The sequence below is a fragment of the Bos javanicus genome, chromosome 18 (assembly GCF_032452875.1).
Source record: "Bos javanicus breed banteng chromosome 18, ARS-OSU_banteng_1.0, whole genome shotgun sequence".
Lineage (NCBI taxonomy): Eukaryota > Metazoa > Chordata > Mammalia > Artiodactyla > Bovidae > Bos > Bos javanicus.
The window spans coordinates 49,892,775-49,910,453 of NC_083885.1; the positions used below are offsets into that span (position 1 = coordinate 49,892,775).

Genomic DNA, 17,679 nt, shown 5'->3' on the forward strand with positions numbered 1-17,679 from the left:
GGCCACCATGGAATTCCCCACAATATGCATCTTTTATTTTTTTATTTGGCTGTGCCAGATCTTAGCTGTGACATGCAGAACCTTATTCCTTGACCAGGGATCGAACTTGGGCCCCTGCATTGGGAGTGCAGAGTCTTAACCACGGGACCACCAGGGAAGTCCCTACAATATGCAACTTAATACCTCCATTTTATAGAAGAAAAAATAGAGGCCAAAAGAAGTTTAAAAAATGCCCAAGGTCACTCAGGGGGGTGCCGGAGGCAGGCTTTGACCCTGAGCAGTGTGTTCTAGAGCCAAGCTCTGAACCCCCAGACACTGCCTCCTAGTGTCCAGGAGATGCCAGGGGAGGTGTGCAGAGATGCAGACAGGCACTGGAGGCCCATGTGGACCCAGGAGAGACTTTGGGAATTGTCAGCACAGAGGTGAGGAGTGGAAGCCGGGGGAAGGGTGATGGGGCCCAAGGAGGGTGAGGAGGTGGATGAGGGCCTGGGAGGAGCCCTGAGGACCCAAGGGGCCTGAGGGAGATGGAGGAGGTAGGAGAGAGGAGAGCATTCAGAAAGGAGGAAGGAATCCTGAGAAGTCAGAACATAGGAGACAGAAGCAGCCCTGAAAGTGACCGTGGACTGAGGACACTGACAGTCAACCGTGGTGGGAGGAAAGCCCCCAAATGTTAGGGGGCTGGGCAAGGGGTGTGCATCAGGAATATAGGTATCTCATGCTACGTTTGGTGGGGATGAAGAGGAAGCATGTGATGGGTAGTGACCCAAGGGGTGTCAGCTTGAACGAAGAAGGTGATGGATTGAGGAGACTGGGACAACCCAGGGCTTCCCAGGGGGCACTAGTGGTTAAGAATCCACCTGCCAAGGCAGGAGACACAGGTTTGACCCCTGGGTCGGGCAGATCCCCTGGAGGAGGAAATGGCAACCCGCTCCAGTATACTTGGCTGGAGAATCCCACGGACAGAGGATCCTGGCAGGCCACAGTCCATGGGGTCACAAAGAGTCAGACACGACTAAGTGACTGAGCAGGCGCACACGCATACTCATTGGGACAACTTAAAGGCACAGCCCTTCTTCCTCTAGAATGGGAGGGTGGAGACGTGACGAGAGTAGAGTGGCGGTTATAGCGGCATCATCGGGAGAGTCGCACCTGGACAGCTTACCTGGGGCATCTCGGTGAAATGGGAACCCTGGTGGGGCTTAGATCCCGAGTGGGGAGGGGTCCCTGGGAGCAGAGGCCCAGCCCCAATATGGGCTGGCAATCCTGGGACTTAGTCCTAAGGTGTCATGGGGTGGAGGTTCTGAACCCGGGAGCTTGGAGAGGGGGCCGGGAGAGGCCTCCCTGGGTAGGGCAGGGGTGGACCAGTAGTCAAACCAGCCAGGCCGGAAAGGGAGAGTAAGGGTGCGGAGGCGGCCAGCGGAGGGCAGCGGGTAGCAAGCATTTTCTACCCTTAGGGCTCCTGGGGTTGTCCTGGCAGGAGGGGCCCCCAAAGGACACGTGGAGTCTCCAGCACAGGGGTCCCTGGGCTCTGCTGGGGCACTTCCCCAGCTCAGAGGCCCCTGGGAATTTTGAAGGACTAGGACAGCCCCCCTCCCACCAGGCCCACACCAAGGCCTTCCTGACTCTGGGCTGTCTCCCTGCACAGAGGACCCCTTCAGGCCAGACCTCAAGGGACCCCTTTCTCTGGCCCACCCCCCACCCCCCCGCACTCCGCCCCTGCAATGCGAGCACACAGAGGAGACCCCACACAGAGCCACCTCTGGATTATTTTATTCACATGACTTGGCAAGACATAGGCACTCCTGCCAAAGAGCCAGGCACGGCCACCCTGGCCCTGCCCTGGTCAGTCGCCCACCTCCCAGCCTTCTGAGGGTTAGTGCTAGTTAACTCACACACAGAACGGGGGGGCGGGGGGCGGGGAGATGAGACGGTGGCGGGGGCGGGGGTCTCCCTCTGCTCAGGGGTTTTCAGATGACGGCAGCCTGAGCCCCCTCCATCCTTGTGGGGCCTGGAGGGCCCGTCTCGGAAAACCCCACGCTGGGCAGTCGCACCCGGAATCCACCCTCGTCCTGGTCCCCGCTCCCACCCCGGGTCTTGGGGCTTAGGGACACCCGGGGGAAGCGGAACTTGGGTGACTTCTCCCCGCTGGGAGATTTGGGTGCCGCCTCGCCCTCCTGCCCCCGGGAGGCCTTGGAAGGGGCAGCCAGGCCCACACGGGGCAAGCGGACTCGGACGCGACCTCGGCGCCCGGAGGCCCCTTCCCCACCACCCTCCACGTCCTCCTCCTCGGGGCTGGGGGAGCCTTCCCCACTGACCGCCTCACTCTGGCTGAAGCCCACGCGGGGCAGCTTGAGTTTCGGGCTCTTGGCCTTCTCACCTTCCTCAGCCCCCTCCTTGGCCCGTGCCAGGCCAAACCGGGGCAGCCGCACCTTGAGCTTGTGTCCGGCATCTCCCTCGCCCTCTGCCACCTGGTACTCAGCGTGGGTGCCCACGGCGGGTGGGGAGAGCTCCACGTCGGGCAGGGAGAGATGGAAGGTGCGCTCTGCCCCTGCGGACTGGTCGCTCGGCCCCTCAGCCCCAGCCCCAGCTCTAGCCCCCAGCGTAGGCACCTTCAGCTTCAGCCCACCCTCACTGGTGGCAGCCTCCCCGTCCTGCACCTCTCGGCTCAGCCCCACGTCCAGCTCAAGCTGGGGCACTGTCACGGAGGGCATCTTGAAGACACCCTCGCCCACCAACAGCTCGCCACCCGCCGCTTGGGCTCCAGGTAGAGCCAAGGTCACTTGAGGCACGTGGACCCTGTAGCCTGCTGTGCCCTCTGCTGGAGGGGCCGAACTCTCAGCCTGCTGGCCCGGGGTGGCCTCCCTAAAGCCGGTGAGCTCCACCTGGGGCAGGGAGATGCCCAGCGGCATCCTCAGCCCCCCGTCCTGGGCCCCAGTGCCCACCTGCTTGGCTGGGGACACTTGCAGGCCTGCGAGCCGTCCTCGGCTGCCAGCTGCCTCCTCCTCTACCCGCCCCTCCTCCTGGGCCCCCAGAGTAACCAGTTCCACCTCGGGGATCTTAAGTTGCACAGCTGTGGACTCTGGCTTTTCCCCGGGGCTGACTTGCCCACCCGAGATGTCTGCTTCCTTCCCTCGAGCCAGCCCAAAGGAGGGCATCTTCAGCTTGGGCATCTTCACCTTCCCATCCCAACCCCTGCTCTTGCCCTCCAGCTCAGCCGCCCCTGGCACTAGTTCTCCTGCCTCAGTGTCCCGGCCCCTGACCCCAAACTTGGGCAGGCCAAACTTGGGCCCCTTGAGCTTGATATCGGCCCCGGCCACCTCTGCCTTGCCCGTGGGCAGATGGGAATCCAGGCTTAGCTGCGGGATGGACAGGTCGAGGGCGGGCAACAGACCTGCTTCCTCTGTACCCTTGGCCTCCACTTCGGTCCCCACCCGAGCCCTGGGGAGTGAGATGGCGAACTTGGACACCTTCAGCTTGGCAGCTCGTCCTGCCCCCTCAGCCTCTGGTTTGGTCACCTTTGGCCCCGAGAGTCCAAACTTGGGCAGGGAGAACTTGGAGGAGAGCTTGACTTTCGCCTCTGTCACCTCTGCCTGCCCTTCCTCCAGTGTGGGCAGCTGTGGGGTGACGATCTCCACGGAAGGCAACCGGAAGGCAACTTCCCCGACTCCAGCTGCTTCTGCCTGCTCCCCTTTGCCCACTTCGGCGGCCGCGGCCTGCCCCTCCAGGCCCAGGGCCCCCGGCAGGTCTAGCTCCACCGAGGGCAGTGTGAGATGGGGGACACCCACACGAACCTCGCTGCCCACCTCTGGCTGCAGACAGGGAAGTGTCACCAGCTTCCCTGAGACCTCAGCGCCTGCCTCACCCGGCTTGCCCTGAGATGGGGACTCCGCCCTCCCTAGCTTGGGCAAGGTCATCTTGGGCATCTTGAAGCCAAAGTCCATGCCCTCCGCCTCCTCTACCCTGGCAGCTTTTAGCTGCGCCTCCGGAGCCTTGGGTAGCTTCACTTCTGGTGCCTTCGGCAGATGCACCTCCGGGACCTTGGGCGCCTGGACTTCTGGCAGCCGCATCTCTGACACCTTTGGCAGATGCACTTGTGGGAGGTGGACGTCCGGCACAACCATTTCCGGCACCTTGGGGAGTTTTATCTCCGGGAGCTTCACCTCGGGGAGCTTGACGTCAGGGACCTTCATCTCCGAGACTTTTGGCAGCTGCACCTCTGGGAGATGCACTTCCGGCACAGCCATTTCTGGCACCTTAGGGAGCTTCACCTCGGGGAGTTTCACCTCGGGGACTTTCGGCAACTGCACCTCTGGGAGTCGCACTTCCGGCACGGCCATCTCTGGCACCTTCGGGAGTTTCATTTCCGGGCATTTCATCTCGGGCACCTTCGGCAGCTTCATCTCTGGGACTTTCGGCAGCTGCACTTCTGGAAGACGCACTTCTGGCACAGCCATCTCCGGCACCTTTGGGAGCTTCACTTCAGGGAGTTTCATCTCGGGGACTTTCGGCAGCTGCACTTCTGGGAGACGCACTTCTGGCACGGCCATCTCCGGCACCTTTGGGAGCTTCACTTCAGGGAGTTTCATCTCGGGGACTTTTGGCAGCTGCACCTCTGGAAGTCTCACCTCGGGCACGGCCATCTCTGGCACCTTCGGAAGCTTCATCTCTGACACCTTCGGGAGCTCCACCTCTGGGAGTCGCACCTCTGGAAGGACTGGCTCAGGCATTTTGGGGAGCTTGACCTCTGGGACCTTGGGGGGCTTCACCTCAGGCCCCTTGGGCACCTTGACCTCTGGCGGCGAGACCCCGATGCCAAAGGAGGGAATCTTGATGGTGGGCAGCTTCAGCTTGCTCTCGGGAGCTTCAGGGACAGCAGGCCGGGGCTCCAGGAGAGAGAGCCCAAAGGTGGGCATTCGAAGCTTGGGCCCCTTTACCTTGGCCTCAGCAGCTTCCTTTGCTCGGGCCCCAAAGCGGGGGAAACTGAGGCGGGGCATCTTCAGGGCCACCTCGGGCACCTCGCCTCGGGGTTCCACCTCTGCACCAGGCAAGGCCAGGTCCACCCCCACTGTAGGTGCTGCTACGTCCAGGGTGGGCACCGTCACTGCCACAGCCCCTTCCCGGGTCTCCAGGCAGGGAAGTGTGGGCAGAGCAGGTAGTGAGGGCAAGGAGGGCAGCTCCACTTGGGGGACCTGGATCCCTACAGCTGCAGGCTCCACGGCAGGGGCCGCCTCCCTCTTGGGGGCTGGGACCTGGGGGACACCCACCTCAGCACCTGGCAGCCGGGGCCCAACCAACTCCACCTGGGGAGCTGTGAAACGGGGTCCTGCTGCCACCTCGGCCTCTGCTTTGGCCTTCCGGGGGGGAGGAGCGGCGGCCGCCAGCCTGGCTACCTGGGCCTCTTCGGCCACTTCTCGGACCCGCAGCCGAGGCAGCTGGAGGCGCCGGCGGGTGGGGGCAGCTGGGACAGGACCCTCGACAGCCTCGGCTTTGAGGCCTCGACGCAGACGGGAGAACTTGGGAAAGGAGAATTCGACGTCAACAGGGGCCAGGTCTGCAGGGGCCCCCAGGGCCCCGGGCATCACCATCTTCTTCTTCTTCACTGGGGACAGACTCTGGATGTTCTGGGGAGAGAGGAGAGAGGCAGGAGGCGGTGGGACAGTGGGAGGCCTAGGGTGGACAGGGGGAAAGCCCCATGCAGTCATTTCACCAGGATGGGTATGTGTTGGATGGAGCATCTTGTCTCCAAAGCACCATCCCCACTTCCTGCCTGTCATGTCACCATGACTGTCCAGGAAGGCAAAGACTTTAATTTAGACTCTTACAATGCATCACCAGGAGTGTACAAACTGTGACCCAAGACTTCTGGCTCCTCGTCCACCATTTTCCCCAATACCCTCACTTTAGAGATGGGGAAACTGAGGCCCAAGGAGGTAAAGAAGTTCCTCAAGGGTCACTCAGCAGTAAGTGAGCCACCCTTCGGCTTGACTGAACCTGGCCTCTCTGGTTCAGGACCCCTGGTGGGTGAGGATCCTGGTTTGGGTGGGTGGGTCCCCCTCCCCAGGGAGGAGTTTAGGGGCAGAGAACAGGAGGCAGTGGATGGGATTAGCGCTGGGTTAGTGATGAGACAGAGGGCAAGGCTGGCCCACGGGTGTGGGGCAGTGGGGCTCACGGCGCAGAGACAGGATCGCTGGGGCAGTCCAGGGCCGGGGCCGGGCTAAGCACGCGTACCAGCTTGGCCACCTTGGCCCGCGGGCCCTTGATCTCGTAGCCGGCCACGGTCCCGGGCCGTAGCGCCAGGTCCCCGGTGGGTACAGTGCGCTTCAGGCAGAAGGAGACCTTGTAAGGCTCGGCGCATTGCAGCAGGCGGAGCGCGTCCTCGTACTTGAAGTTCTCGAAGAACACTCTAGCGCTCAGCAGCTGGTCCCCTGTAGGCCAGGTGGAGGTGGGCAGGGCGTGGGCATCGTCCGGCCCCGCCCAGGCTTGGTCCCGCCCACTTCCCTGGAGCCCTTGCAGCCGGGCGCCGCCCAAACTTTTGGCCCCGCCTATACCCGCGTGCAATGCGTGCTCGATCGCTTCAGTTGTGTCCAACTTTTTACGACCCTACGGGACTGTGGCCTGCCAGGCTCCTCTGTCCATGGGATTCTCCAGGCAAGAATGCTGGAGTGGGTTGCCATGCCCTTCTCCAAGAGCACAGGATACTGAGACGCAAAGTTCTTCCCTGTTTGAGGTTCTGACACTTAGAGAAAGCCACGGCCTAGGCTTTAGCCCTGCCTCCCTCAGAGCAAATCCAAGCCCATTTGCCGCAACTCTCCCCTTTCTACTCCCCTCCCGGAACCTCACACTTCAAACACTGATTTTGCTTTCTTTTACTGAGAAACAGTCAGAAGAAAACTTCCAGAAGCCCCCACCCAATTACTCACCCTCCCTGGTCCTGTGGCGATTTTCTCTACTCTCCATCTGTCCTAGGGATAAACCAACCCCACTACTAGCTCGGGTCAATCTCTCCACCACCTTTTCAGGGACACACTCCAGCAGTTCTCCCCTTGCTCCCTACATCATCATCAATTTGTCCTTCTCTTCTACATATTGTCATCAGAAAAGAACATATCACTCTTTCTCCCATAAGAAAGGTTGTCTTGGACTTCCCTGGTGGCTCAGTGGATAAGAATTGACCTGCCAGTGCAGGGGACATGGGTTCGATCCCTGGTCCAGGAAGATTCCACAAGGCTCGGAACAACTAAGCCCCTGTGCCACAACTACTGAGTCCATGTGCTGCAACTACCGACACCCTTGCGCCTATGGCCTGTGTTTGCAACAGAAGAAGCCACTGCAACTAGAGGCCCACATACTGCAATGAAGAGTAGCCCACAGCTGCCGCAACTAGAGAAAGCCCTCAAAAAGCACTGAAGACTCAGCACAGCCAAAAATAACTTTTTTTTTTTTTTAAGAAAGGTTGCCTTGACCTCACTCTTTCTGGAACTTCTGCCCCACTTATCTGTTCACTTTAACAGCACAATTCATGGAGTTGTCTGACTGCGTTATTTTCACTTCTCCAATCACACTTTTGACACCCCCCTCTCAGAGCCTTGAACTGGTCTCTCAAGGTCTCATACAGTGACCTCTGTGTAGCTGCTAAGTCCAGCAGTCAAGTCCCAGACTTCATCCACTTAACCCCCTGCTTGAGACCCAACTTCACTCTCTCTCTTTCATCTACTTGCTCGGCTTGGCTTCCAGGGTGCCCAACCCTCTGGAACCTCCCTGGGGGCTTCTTCTCAGCCTCCTGGGATGATTCCTCCCATCTCCCAGACCTCTTAAAGACACAGAGTCCCAGAGAGCCAGCTCAGGCCTTGGACCTCTCCTCTTCTCCATACTACTTATCCCTTAGGGAAGCTCACCCAGATTCAGGAGTTTAAAGATCATAAATATACTGACAACTCCCAACTGTGTCTCTCCAGCCCAGCACTCCCCACATCCATCCTAGATTCACATATCCCTTCACATCTCCGCCTTGGTGTCCAGCTCTCATTTGACAGGTCCAAACTGTACTCCTGGTCTTTCTCCAAACACGCTCCAGCCCCAGGGTTTCCCATTTGTGGGGCTACCAACTCCATTCTCAGGTTAAGAATTCCTGGACTCATCCTTGACCCCTCTCTTTCCAGCAATCCCATATCCAGTCCAGAAGACTCTTCCTTTAGATTATATCCAGAATCCAAACCCTTGTCTTCACCTCTAATGACACTGTTTTGGCCCCAAGTAGCACCAATCCCTGTCCTCCACTAACTCCCAGAGTTTGCTCAAATCCATGTCCACTGAGTTAGTGATGCTATCTAACCATCTCATCCTCTGCTGTCCCCTTCTCCTTTTCCCTTCAATCTTTCCCAGCATCAGGGTCTTTTCCAATGAGTCGGCTCTCATATCCACGGGGTCACAAAGAGTCAATTCCCTGTACTATAAAGTAGATCCTTTTTGGTTATCTGTTAATATTTTAAATATAGCACTGTGTACACGTCGATTCCAAACTCCCTGTTTATCCCTTCCCCTGGCGAGTGAACAACAACAAATCACCAATCTCTTACCTAGATAATCACGGGAGCCTTTTTCCCTGCTCCCCATCCTGCCCCCTACAGTCTACTGCTAATACAGCATTTCAGTATGGTTAATTCATGTTTTCTTCATTCACAACTTCTGATTAAAAATCAAAGTCCTCCCCATGGTCCATTAAGCCCTCGAAAAACTACCCCTTCTCTTACCTCTCTGACCTCATCTCTTACTCTACTCTTCACTAACTCTGCTCCATTCACACTGGCTTTCTTGCTGTTCCTCCAACAAACCGGGCACTCTCCCATCTTGGGGCAGTTGCACTGGTTCTCTCTGCCTGGAATGCTTTTCCAGATGGCCACAGAGCTCATTCCCTCACCTCCTTCAGGCCTTTCTGCCCTTCCTGGTTCATCCTACTTAAAAACGCAGTTTCCTTCCTAGCTTCCATAAGCATACATGGCCTTCTAATGTACTAAATATTTTACATTATGTTTCCATAAATTATGTATATATAATGTACTCTGTATTTCACAGATTTTGCTTAAACATGTCTCTCCTCACATGAAGAATGTAAGCTTCATAGGCGCAGAGAGTGTTGTCTGTTTTGTTCACAGCAGTAGCCCAAGCACCCAGAATAACATCTGGAAATAGAAGGCACTCAGTAAATAGTTGTTGCATGAATAAATCAACTTCATCCATGTTACTTAAAATATCCCTTACTAAGCTCTCATCGCCACTCCCTCCAAGTTGTTAACTCCGCCTCTTTTCTTCAGCCCCAACAACCAAACTATAACTAGCACGTATATAGTGCTTACCGTATGCCACTTAGTTACATGCTTTGTTTTCAAATACTGACTCATTTAATCCACATAATAACCCTATGAGGTATGTACTAGAGTAAGTCCCATTTTAGAGGTGAGAAAACCGAGTCACAGAAAGATCACAAGATAAAAAAAAAAAGAAAGAAAGATCACAAGATAGTTAACTGCAGATTTGGGAGACAATGAACCTCCAGAGCCGGTATCTGAGCAACCGCGAAACCAAGACACACAAAGCCCCGCCCCTAGCCCTTAACCCCGCCTTCCGGCCCGGGGCCTAGGGCAGATTCCCGCCCCCGAAGGAAGGCCCCACCCCATGCCCGCACCCCGCCCACCTTCCTGCAGGCTGAGGCTCCTGGCCGCTGGCGAGTCCTCACGCAGGTCGCGGACGAAGATTCCTTCCTTGCCGCCTCCCGCTACGTTGATGCCGCTGACCCCGGTCTGCGCCTCTGTCTCCACGATGATCTCCACCAACTCCGCCCTCCTCAGCTCCTGTGGAGAGCGGCGAGGGGTCGCCATGGCGCGCTGGGGCCGGACCTCGCCCAGAGCCCGCCATCGCGCTTAAAAGCCGCTCTTAACCGGGTCCTCAGGGCACAGGCACCCAGGCGGGGCTCAAGCCGGTCGTGTGGGCCCACTCTCGCCGGCATCTCCCCTTTAAGTGAGCGCGAGGGCGGCTCGCTGAGACCCACGGAAGAGTTCAATGGGTCTCCTGGCTCACTGGCCTGGGGGAGCCCCGAAGGCCGCAGTCGGGAGAGGCGGGGCGAGGGGCGGAATCCTAGAGGAGGGATGGGATGGGGAGGCCAGAGGGAACCTGTGTTGCACCTGAGAGGCGGGCCTGATAGTGAGGGCGGGGCTGTTTGCTAAGGGGGCGTGGTCAGTTCGGAGGCGGGGTTAGGGGTTGGAGCGCGACCGGATAAAGGACAGTGGCCGGAGAGGAGCGGCCAAAGATAGGCAAGGGGTGTGGCTAGAGTGTGTCCGTGGAGGCGCGGAAGGGACCCGTAGTCTATGGACGGGCTTGAATTATGGGGATGGGCTTTAACAACGGCAGAATAGGGGTGGAATTGAGGATGGGGTCCCGAAGAAAGGGTGCGGTATGAAGGGGTGGGGGTGGGCCTGGCCTCCTTGAAGGCTTGAATATGTGTGACTGTCCTATTGTGTACTCTGTGACCCCAAGCCCTGCATAACGCCCATTGGAGAGGGAATCTAGTGAAGAGCGGCCGTGCGTGGGTAATGAGGGGTGGACTGGCAGACGTGGTATGCCTGGTATTTACTGTAAATGGTGCTGACCTGGCCCTGGCCCAGCAGTGCACTGTGGGATCCACATCCAGGCTTCCCAGAAGAGACAGTGAAAGACCTCAGTTTCACAACCCGTCCAGGAATGCACTCTGCTGTGTGTCTCTAGAGGAGAACTGTGCCCTCTCTGGGCCCATTTCCCTCCTGTAAAGTTGGGTGACATGGGTATACGGAAGGAATCTCTGATTGTGATTGAAGCAAGAGATGTGAGGGGATGCTGTAATGGGCAGTGTCTTGAGGCTGGCACAGACTGGCGTTGAGCCCAGAACTGAGCCCAGGACTTGGAGAAGGGAAAGCAAATTTGCCCAGATGCTCCACAGCAGTGGCCCCGGGACTAGAGCGCTGGGCAGAACATGGTGAGAAGGGGTAGGAAGAGTTGCGGTAGGGGCAACAGGGAAAAGCATGACCATCACCACCATCCTTAGGCCCTGGGCCAAGTATTTTATGTGTGGTGTCTCATTTCATCCTCCACACAGCTTGGGCAGTGGCAGAGTAGGACACAAAGGTCCAGAGAAGTGAAGTGACTGCCTGATGCTACACAGGCAGTTCAGGGATGGGGCCTCAGCCTCGGGGGTGTGACCTCAGAGCCCATAAGCTGTCCTGTAGGCAGGGACCTCTGTGCATGTTACCCCGTGCCTGCCACCCCTCAGCCTCAGCTTGGCTGCTATAAAAGGAGACCCACTGTATGCTTGGCATCCAGTAGGATGCAGTCAGTGCTATGCTCTGTCTCCATGACAGTGAAAGCCGCTCACGTTCAGGGAGGCCAGGTACCAGGCCCTGGGCAAATGACATGAGTGTGAGTCCTCAGCACCCTCAGAGATGGGGACCACTGCCCCATTTCACCGATGGTGAAACAGGGTTTGAAAGGTCAGGTCGTCTGTTCAGGGTTGTACAGCTGAAGTGGTAGGACTAGGATGTAAGCCCGTAGGTCCAAAGCCCATGTCTTTAACCCCTGCACCATTCTGCCTCTTCTGATGAAGAGGCTTTCTACTCTATTTTCTTTAGCTTAGTATTAACAGAATTCCAGTATGATCCTATCCCTTGTAGCTCAGTCGGTAAAGAATTCACCTGCAATGTAGGAGACATGGGTTCAATTCCTGGGTCGGAAAGATCCCATGGAGAAGGGAATTGCAATCCACTCCAGTATTCTTGACTAGGAAATCCCATGGACAGAGGAGCCTGGTGAACTACAGTCCATGGGGTTGCAAGAGTTGGACATTACTTAGAGACTAAACCACCACCATGCTCAATGAATTAGCTTCTTGGAATCTTAGTCTGTGTCAGGTACTGTGTTAAGCCCATCACGAATGTTAATTTCTCTTTCCCTCACAGTGACCTATAACAGTCTCTGTTGCTGTCTCCATTTCATAGATGGGAAGACTGAGGCAGAGAAGCCAAGAAGTGCCTCAGTGCCACCCTACTCAGTGCCCCCCACCAAGGCCCCACAGGTCCCCTTTGAAGGGTACTCACCTCAGCACTCCGGCTCCTGGCCTCCATGGCGCTGCTGGGAGTCCCCTGGGCCCCCGGCTCCTCCGGTTTCCTCTCTCCCTTCTGCTGCAGGACCAGCTTCAGTTCTGCATGGAGCAGCTGCCTCTGAGCCTGTGGGGTCAGGGGTGCAGGCTTGAGGCCATCCAGGGGAAGATGGGGGAGAAGGCCGGGCTTAAAGGGAGAGGTCAGGGTGGGTATGAGATGGGGAGAAGGGCCCCCCCGCCCCAATCCCAGATGTCCTCTCACCGCTGCCTGCGCACAAGCACCCCCTCCTAACAGGAGCCCAGCCCGGGGTGGCGCACAGTCGTCTGCGGGGCTCGCGCCTTTCCTCTGGGGTCTTGCTGCCTGCCAGGGAGAGACCAGGTCAGGAGGCTCCAGGCAGGCCAGGAAAGGGCAGGGAGGGGCATGTGGCACCAGCCAGTGCTCACCTCAGGGTCACCTCCAGCTCCTTGAGCCTTCTGGGTCCGGGGCTCTAAGAAGAATAACGTGAGCATTACTGTCGCTGACCCTACTGATATTTCCTGAGTGTCTGACCCTTCCTGCACTCTGTCATTAGTCTATCCCCACGGGTTCCCTGGTAGTCCAGTGGTTAGGACTCCACGCTTCCACTGCAGGGGGCAAGGCTTTCGTCCCTCTTTGGGGAACTAAGATTCCATAGCCTGCTGCATGGCTTGGGGATAAGAAAGGGTGCTCTGTCCCCAAAGTGCGGGTGGGAAACCTGAAGCTCCAAAAACCTTTATCCAAGATGATGTGGCTGGACAGGAAGCAGTAGTATAGCCAGGAATGACTCCTAGGCCTTTCTGACAGTACCATCCCTACGTTAACCACCTCGGCTGACCAAGGGGGCCAAATTCACTGTAAAACCATTGCCTCTACTTGCCAGGTAGGCAAATCAGCTCACCTCTCTGTGCCTCAGTTTCCCCATCTATAAAATGGGGAGAATGAGAGCACCTACCTCCCAGGGCTAGTTAGAGCGTCACGTGTATTTGTAAATATACAGTGCTGGGCACCTGGTAGGCACTTCATAAGCACTTGCCATGATTATCACTAAGAACCTCCTGTGGTCCTGATCTTGTTTCGAATATCCCACGGGGGTCAGGGTATGTGGACTTCAGAACACCCTGGTGAGATCAATACAGTTATTGGGCATGGGACTTCCCTGGTGGTTCAGTGGTTAAGACCGCACCCTTCCAATGCAGGGGGCACAGGTTTGATCCGTGGCCAGAGAACTTGGGTCCCACATGCTGAAGAGTGTGGCCAAAAAATAAAATTATTGAGCTTGTTACAGAGAAGACGTCTAAGACTGGGAGGAGGAAAGTTACTCACCTGAGTCACAGATGGCCTAGCCAGGACTTCTAGCTTGTCTGAAAGCTCCAGCTGCTTCTACAGATGCTAATAACTAATGGGCACTGGGTGGTAACTCTTTGCGAGTCCTAGGCTAAGACCTTCACTTCCCACCTCGCTGCAGAAAACCCTAACCCCCGAGAGAGGCCAAGAACTTCATTCAAGGTCACATGGCCCAGTGAGAAAGAGGCAGAGCTGGGGTCTCCGCCGACAGACCCTCCTGGGGGAAGGGAGATTGATCCTGTCCGTCCTCCAAGCCTTGTCCTCCTGGCCCCCACCTGGCATGCCAACCCACCAACCCCCACTCCACAGGGAAAGGTCAGGCCTCACGCGGCACATTCCCTCAAACAATGGCCCATCTGCTGTGCTCAGTCACATTCCACCCCTGCCCACCCACCCCCAGCCACACAAAGGCCCTTCATAGCCCACCACTGGCCGAGACAGAGGACACAGAGACCCCCTCATGCTCCAGCTGTACCCACTCCACTGGTTGTCTTCCCCCCGCCACCACAACCCCCGGTGTCAGAAGGCTCCTCTCTGGCTCTCCATGTCCTTCCCTGGCCTCCCCTGTGAGCCCCCAGGCCCTCCCAGCAGGCTTGACTCCCACATCCGGGTTATTTCCTCTAGACTGGGCCTTATGCCGGCCCCCTTAGGCCTTGAAATCACTCTGGATGTGGAGGCTATTTTAGGGTTGGAAACTGGGGCTCAGAGAGGGAAAGTGACCTGTCTGGGGTCATTCAGCTAGGACCGGTGCCCTTGACCCCCAACTCTGCGCCTTAACTTGCACTGGTGACTCTGAGCACTAGAGGAAGCCTAGGCAACAAAACAGTTGAGGCAGAAGTTGGGCTGGCAGAGGGGATCAAGGGTGCCAGAAACGTGTTTTTAGAGCGACTCAGTGCCAACACTGGGCCAGGCAGACACTTTATGGCTGTGGCCTCATGGTACCCCATTTTACTGATGAGTAAATGAGGGTTAAGAGATGGGCTATCACAGGGAGTTCCCTGGCAGTCCAGTGCCAGGGCCCAGGTTCAATCCCTGGTCAGGGAACAAAGATCCCACAAGCCACGTTGTTGCTGTTTAGTCGCTAAGACGGAGCCAACTTTGCAATCCCATGAACAGTAGCTCGTCAGGCTCCTCTATCCGTGGGATTCTCCAGGCAAGAATACTGGAGTGGGTTGCCATTTCCTCCTTCAGGGGATCTTCCTGACTCAAGGATCGAACCTGCGTCTCCTGCAGCTCCTGCATTGGTGGACAGATTCTTTACCACTGAGCCATCGGGGAATCCCATTCACAAGCCATGGGGCATGGCAAAAAAAAAAGAGAGATGTGTGGGATATCACAGTGATGGAGTTGGGACTTGAACCCCGGTCTGAAAAGCTAACTCTTAGTCCCTGATACAAGGTAGTGTCCTGAGCTGTGGGTGAGAGAAGCCTGGTACTCGCAGGAGATGGAGACGGAGGGGAGGATCTCCAGGGCCACAGGCGCCCTGTCCAGGACAAGCCAGAGAAGGTCACACCCAGAAGCTGGCACCGGAAACCCAGCCAGGGTGGGGGCAAGAGAGAGAGTGACCAGTTTCTCCATCCCTCCCCGGGACGGCTGCCCAGCCCAGGTTATATTTAGCCCAACTGTGCCCTTCCTGAGCCACGTACCCAGCTCCTGGGGTGGGATTGGGTGGGAGCAGCTTCGGAAGGAAGCCCCCCCGCAAGCCAGCTACCCCACAACCCTGGGCACTCTCTGTTCCCAGCTCTGGCTGTCCCACTAGGCAGGGGAAGGAGGGATAGGGAGGTGCCCGGGGGCGGGCCTGACCTGTGTTAGGGGAAGCTCTAATGGGGCTTCCCTGGGGAATCAAGGCTAGGCAGTACTCTCCAGAGGCTAACTGCTGATTTCTTGAGCTCCTGCGGCACTTCCCTGATCCATTCCTGAGCTTCCAGAATTCTGAGAATCCCCTTTCTTCAGCATTCACTATGTGCAAAGATTCTTCCCTGCCTGGGCTCCTTAAATCCTAACAACACCTCCCTGGGGAAGTCACAACTCAGATGCTCATTTAAGATGTCACTCCTACCCTTCTGGGTGTCATTTTTACCCTGAGCCCTTCAGCTGAGCTTTGGGCCTGCTGAGGAAGCCCCCAGCTTTGCCTCACTGTACCTTCTTCCACCCACCCATGCCTGGCACCAACATCACTTAAGAATTCTCCCCACTCACAGCCTCAGCCACCCCGAAGACCAGAGTGACCTGCAGTGGCGGAGAGGGGGCGGGGGTTGGTTGACCTGACTCATCCAGGCCCCCAGATATCATCTGAGGCCATCTAGTGATGTGGAGAGGGAGGCATTCTGGCAGTGGCCTCTGGGTGCCTCGTTTAGGCCCAGCTCCAGCACTCCTCTGGTTTGAATACTGGGCAAGGTTTGAATTTCACCTCTCAGGGCCTCAGTTTCTTCCTCTGTAAAATGGAGCCAGTAACAGTGGCTTTGAGGAATTATGAGATAACAGCAGGTGCTTAGAATATTCGGAGTATACAGTATAAGAGCTCAAGTAATAGAAACTAGTCTCTGAAGGCAGTTGTGTGTGGGAGGCAGGGGGCTGAGTATCTTAGTGTCTCATATACAGCCTTTGCCCACAGTGGCCCCACTTTCTCCCCTACCAAAGAGGAACTTTGGGTGAGGGACAAGATCCAGCTTGGGCACCAGCTCCAACCAACAAGATCAGCACTGCCTCCCCAGCGCTCTATTCCAGGGACCAAAAAGCCTTTCCCACCCCCGGCTCTTTATAAGCAGCAATTCATTTACTCTCCTGTCAGCCCTGTGAGGTGGTTTCCATCAGCCCCCACCCCCCGCCCCCCTGCCTTTTTCTTGGCTGCACTTTGAGATAGGTGAAACTTCCCCAGTGAGGATGGAACCTGTGCCCCTGCAATGGAAGCACAGAAAGACTGGACCACCGGGGAAGTCCCATCAGCCCATTTTAGAGGTGAGAAAGCAGAGGCACAATGAATGCAGTGTCTTGCCCAAAGCGACACAGCGAGAAAGAAGAGAACATTGGGATTTGAACCCAGAGTCTGGTTTCAAAGTCTGTATCTTTAACTCCTACACCTTGCAGCCTCCTGAGCTCCAGGCACCCTCTCAGACCCTCCCGGGATCCTGGGTCTCATTCCCACAGCTTCTTAGCTTGGCCAGGATGGGAACTGGCTGGCTGATCTCTTACCACTAGGCCTCCAGACACCTCGAGAGCTCCCAGGTCCGGTCAGTCTGCTCAGTCCCGGTCCCAGGCTGGGGGGGAAAAGGAATGGGGAGGGGGAGGAGGGGGAGACCCCAGCCATTGGCTGCCGAGGTATGACATCACCAGGGGGTGGGTGGTGGGGAAACAAACATCCCCTTCTCCCAGCCACATCTACCCGCCAGGGGGTGGGAGCCACAGAGGAGAAGCCTAGACAGCTGCTCTTCCTCGCCTGGGCTGAGACCTCCACTGTGAGCCCTGATCCTGGGGTTGACAGGTTGCTAGTACCATGGGAGACTAGCCTCCTACCAACACTATTCCCTGGCTTCCAGGCCCAGGCATGGCCCTGCTGGTTCCTGGGGCCCCTAAAAATAAACTCTTTCCACTCTCTCTCCCAGTTAATGTGGGTTCAAATCCCAGCTCAGCCGTGTCCTGGCTGTGTGATCTTTGGCAAGTCACGGCATCTTTCTGCACCTCAGTTTCTCCATCTCTAAAACAAGGATCACAGAAGTGCCTGCCTTATGGGTTTGTTGTGAAGATAAAATGAGTGAAAAGAGACAAAAAACTTTCAAAAGCTCCTGGCACGGAGTGACTGCTACTTATACGCATTTTGTATTATTCAAACAAATTAGGGGACCAGCTAGACTTGTCAGTGGATTTTTGGCTTGAGTGAGACTGGACCCAGGGAGCCCCACTTTTCTGTTTAATGGAGTTGCCACTTGGGGGGACATCTATCATGTACCGGGCTGGGCACCCAAAGCTTGGCCCCTGGAATCAGGGATGCAAGACAGGCAGATGAAGGCCCAGTTTTTAGTTAAAAATCCAGAAAGTGCTGGAGCTGGGATCCAACCACAGTTCTCCAGGACCACCAAGACCCTGCAATATGCTCTGTCCCCTTCATATAACAGCCAAGGAGGCTCAGAGAGGGGAGTGACACCCAAGATCACCCACTTCAGGTAATAGGTAGCACCAGGATTTGAACCCACATCTG

The 17,679-nt window shown here is 56.8% G+C and overlaps 1 protein-coding gene across 2 annotated transcripts; it reads right to left on the reverse strand.

Annotated features, from left to right (window-relative positions):
* Nucleotides 1–31: 31 nt before the first annotated feature.
* PRX (periaxin) lies at nt 32–16,732 on the reverse strand. Of its 2 annotated transcripts, XM_061388290.1 has the most exons (7): nt 16,677–16,732; nt 12,566–12,609; nt 12,384–12,482; nt 12,120–12,248; nt 9,692–9,848; nt 6,229–6,425; nt 32–5,621 (listed from the first exon to the last, which is right to left on the reverse strand). In XM_061388290.1, exons 4-7 carry the CDS (start codon nt 12,144–12,146, stop codon nt 1,968–1,970), a joined length of 4,035 nt encoding a protein of 1,344 aa, XP_061244274.1. In that variant the 5' UTR covers nt 12,147–12,248; nt 12,384–12,482; nt 12,566–12,609; nt 16,677–16,732; the 3' UTR covers nt 32–1,967. The 2 variants fall into 2 exon arrangements, with proteins under 2 accessions (XP_061244274.1, XP_061244272.1); XM_061388288.1 differs by lacking the exon at nt 16,677–16,732 and having other exon boundaries at nt 12,566–12,729.
* Between the last annotated feature and the right edge of the window lie 947 nt (nt 16,733–17,679).

What these genes read in the sequence shown, in the direction of transcription:
- PRX (XM_061388288.1), bottom strand. Translation starts at nt 12,631, where the DNA reads ATGCTCACGTTATTCTTCTTAGAGCCCCGGACCCAGAAGGCTCAAGGA. An exon ending in GAGCTGGAGGTGACCCTGAG is followed by an intron (nt 12,483 to 12,565) that starts GTGAGCACTGGC and finishes TCTCCCTGGCAG; the next exon opens with GCAGCAAGACCCCAGAGGAA. An exon ending in CCAGGAGCCGGAGTGCTGAG is followed by an intron (nt 9,849 to 12,119) that starts GTGAGTACCCTT and finishes CGCTCTCCACAG; the next exon opens with GAGCTGAGGAGGGCGGAGTT.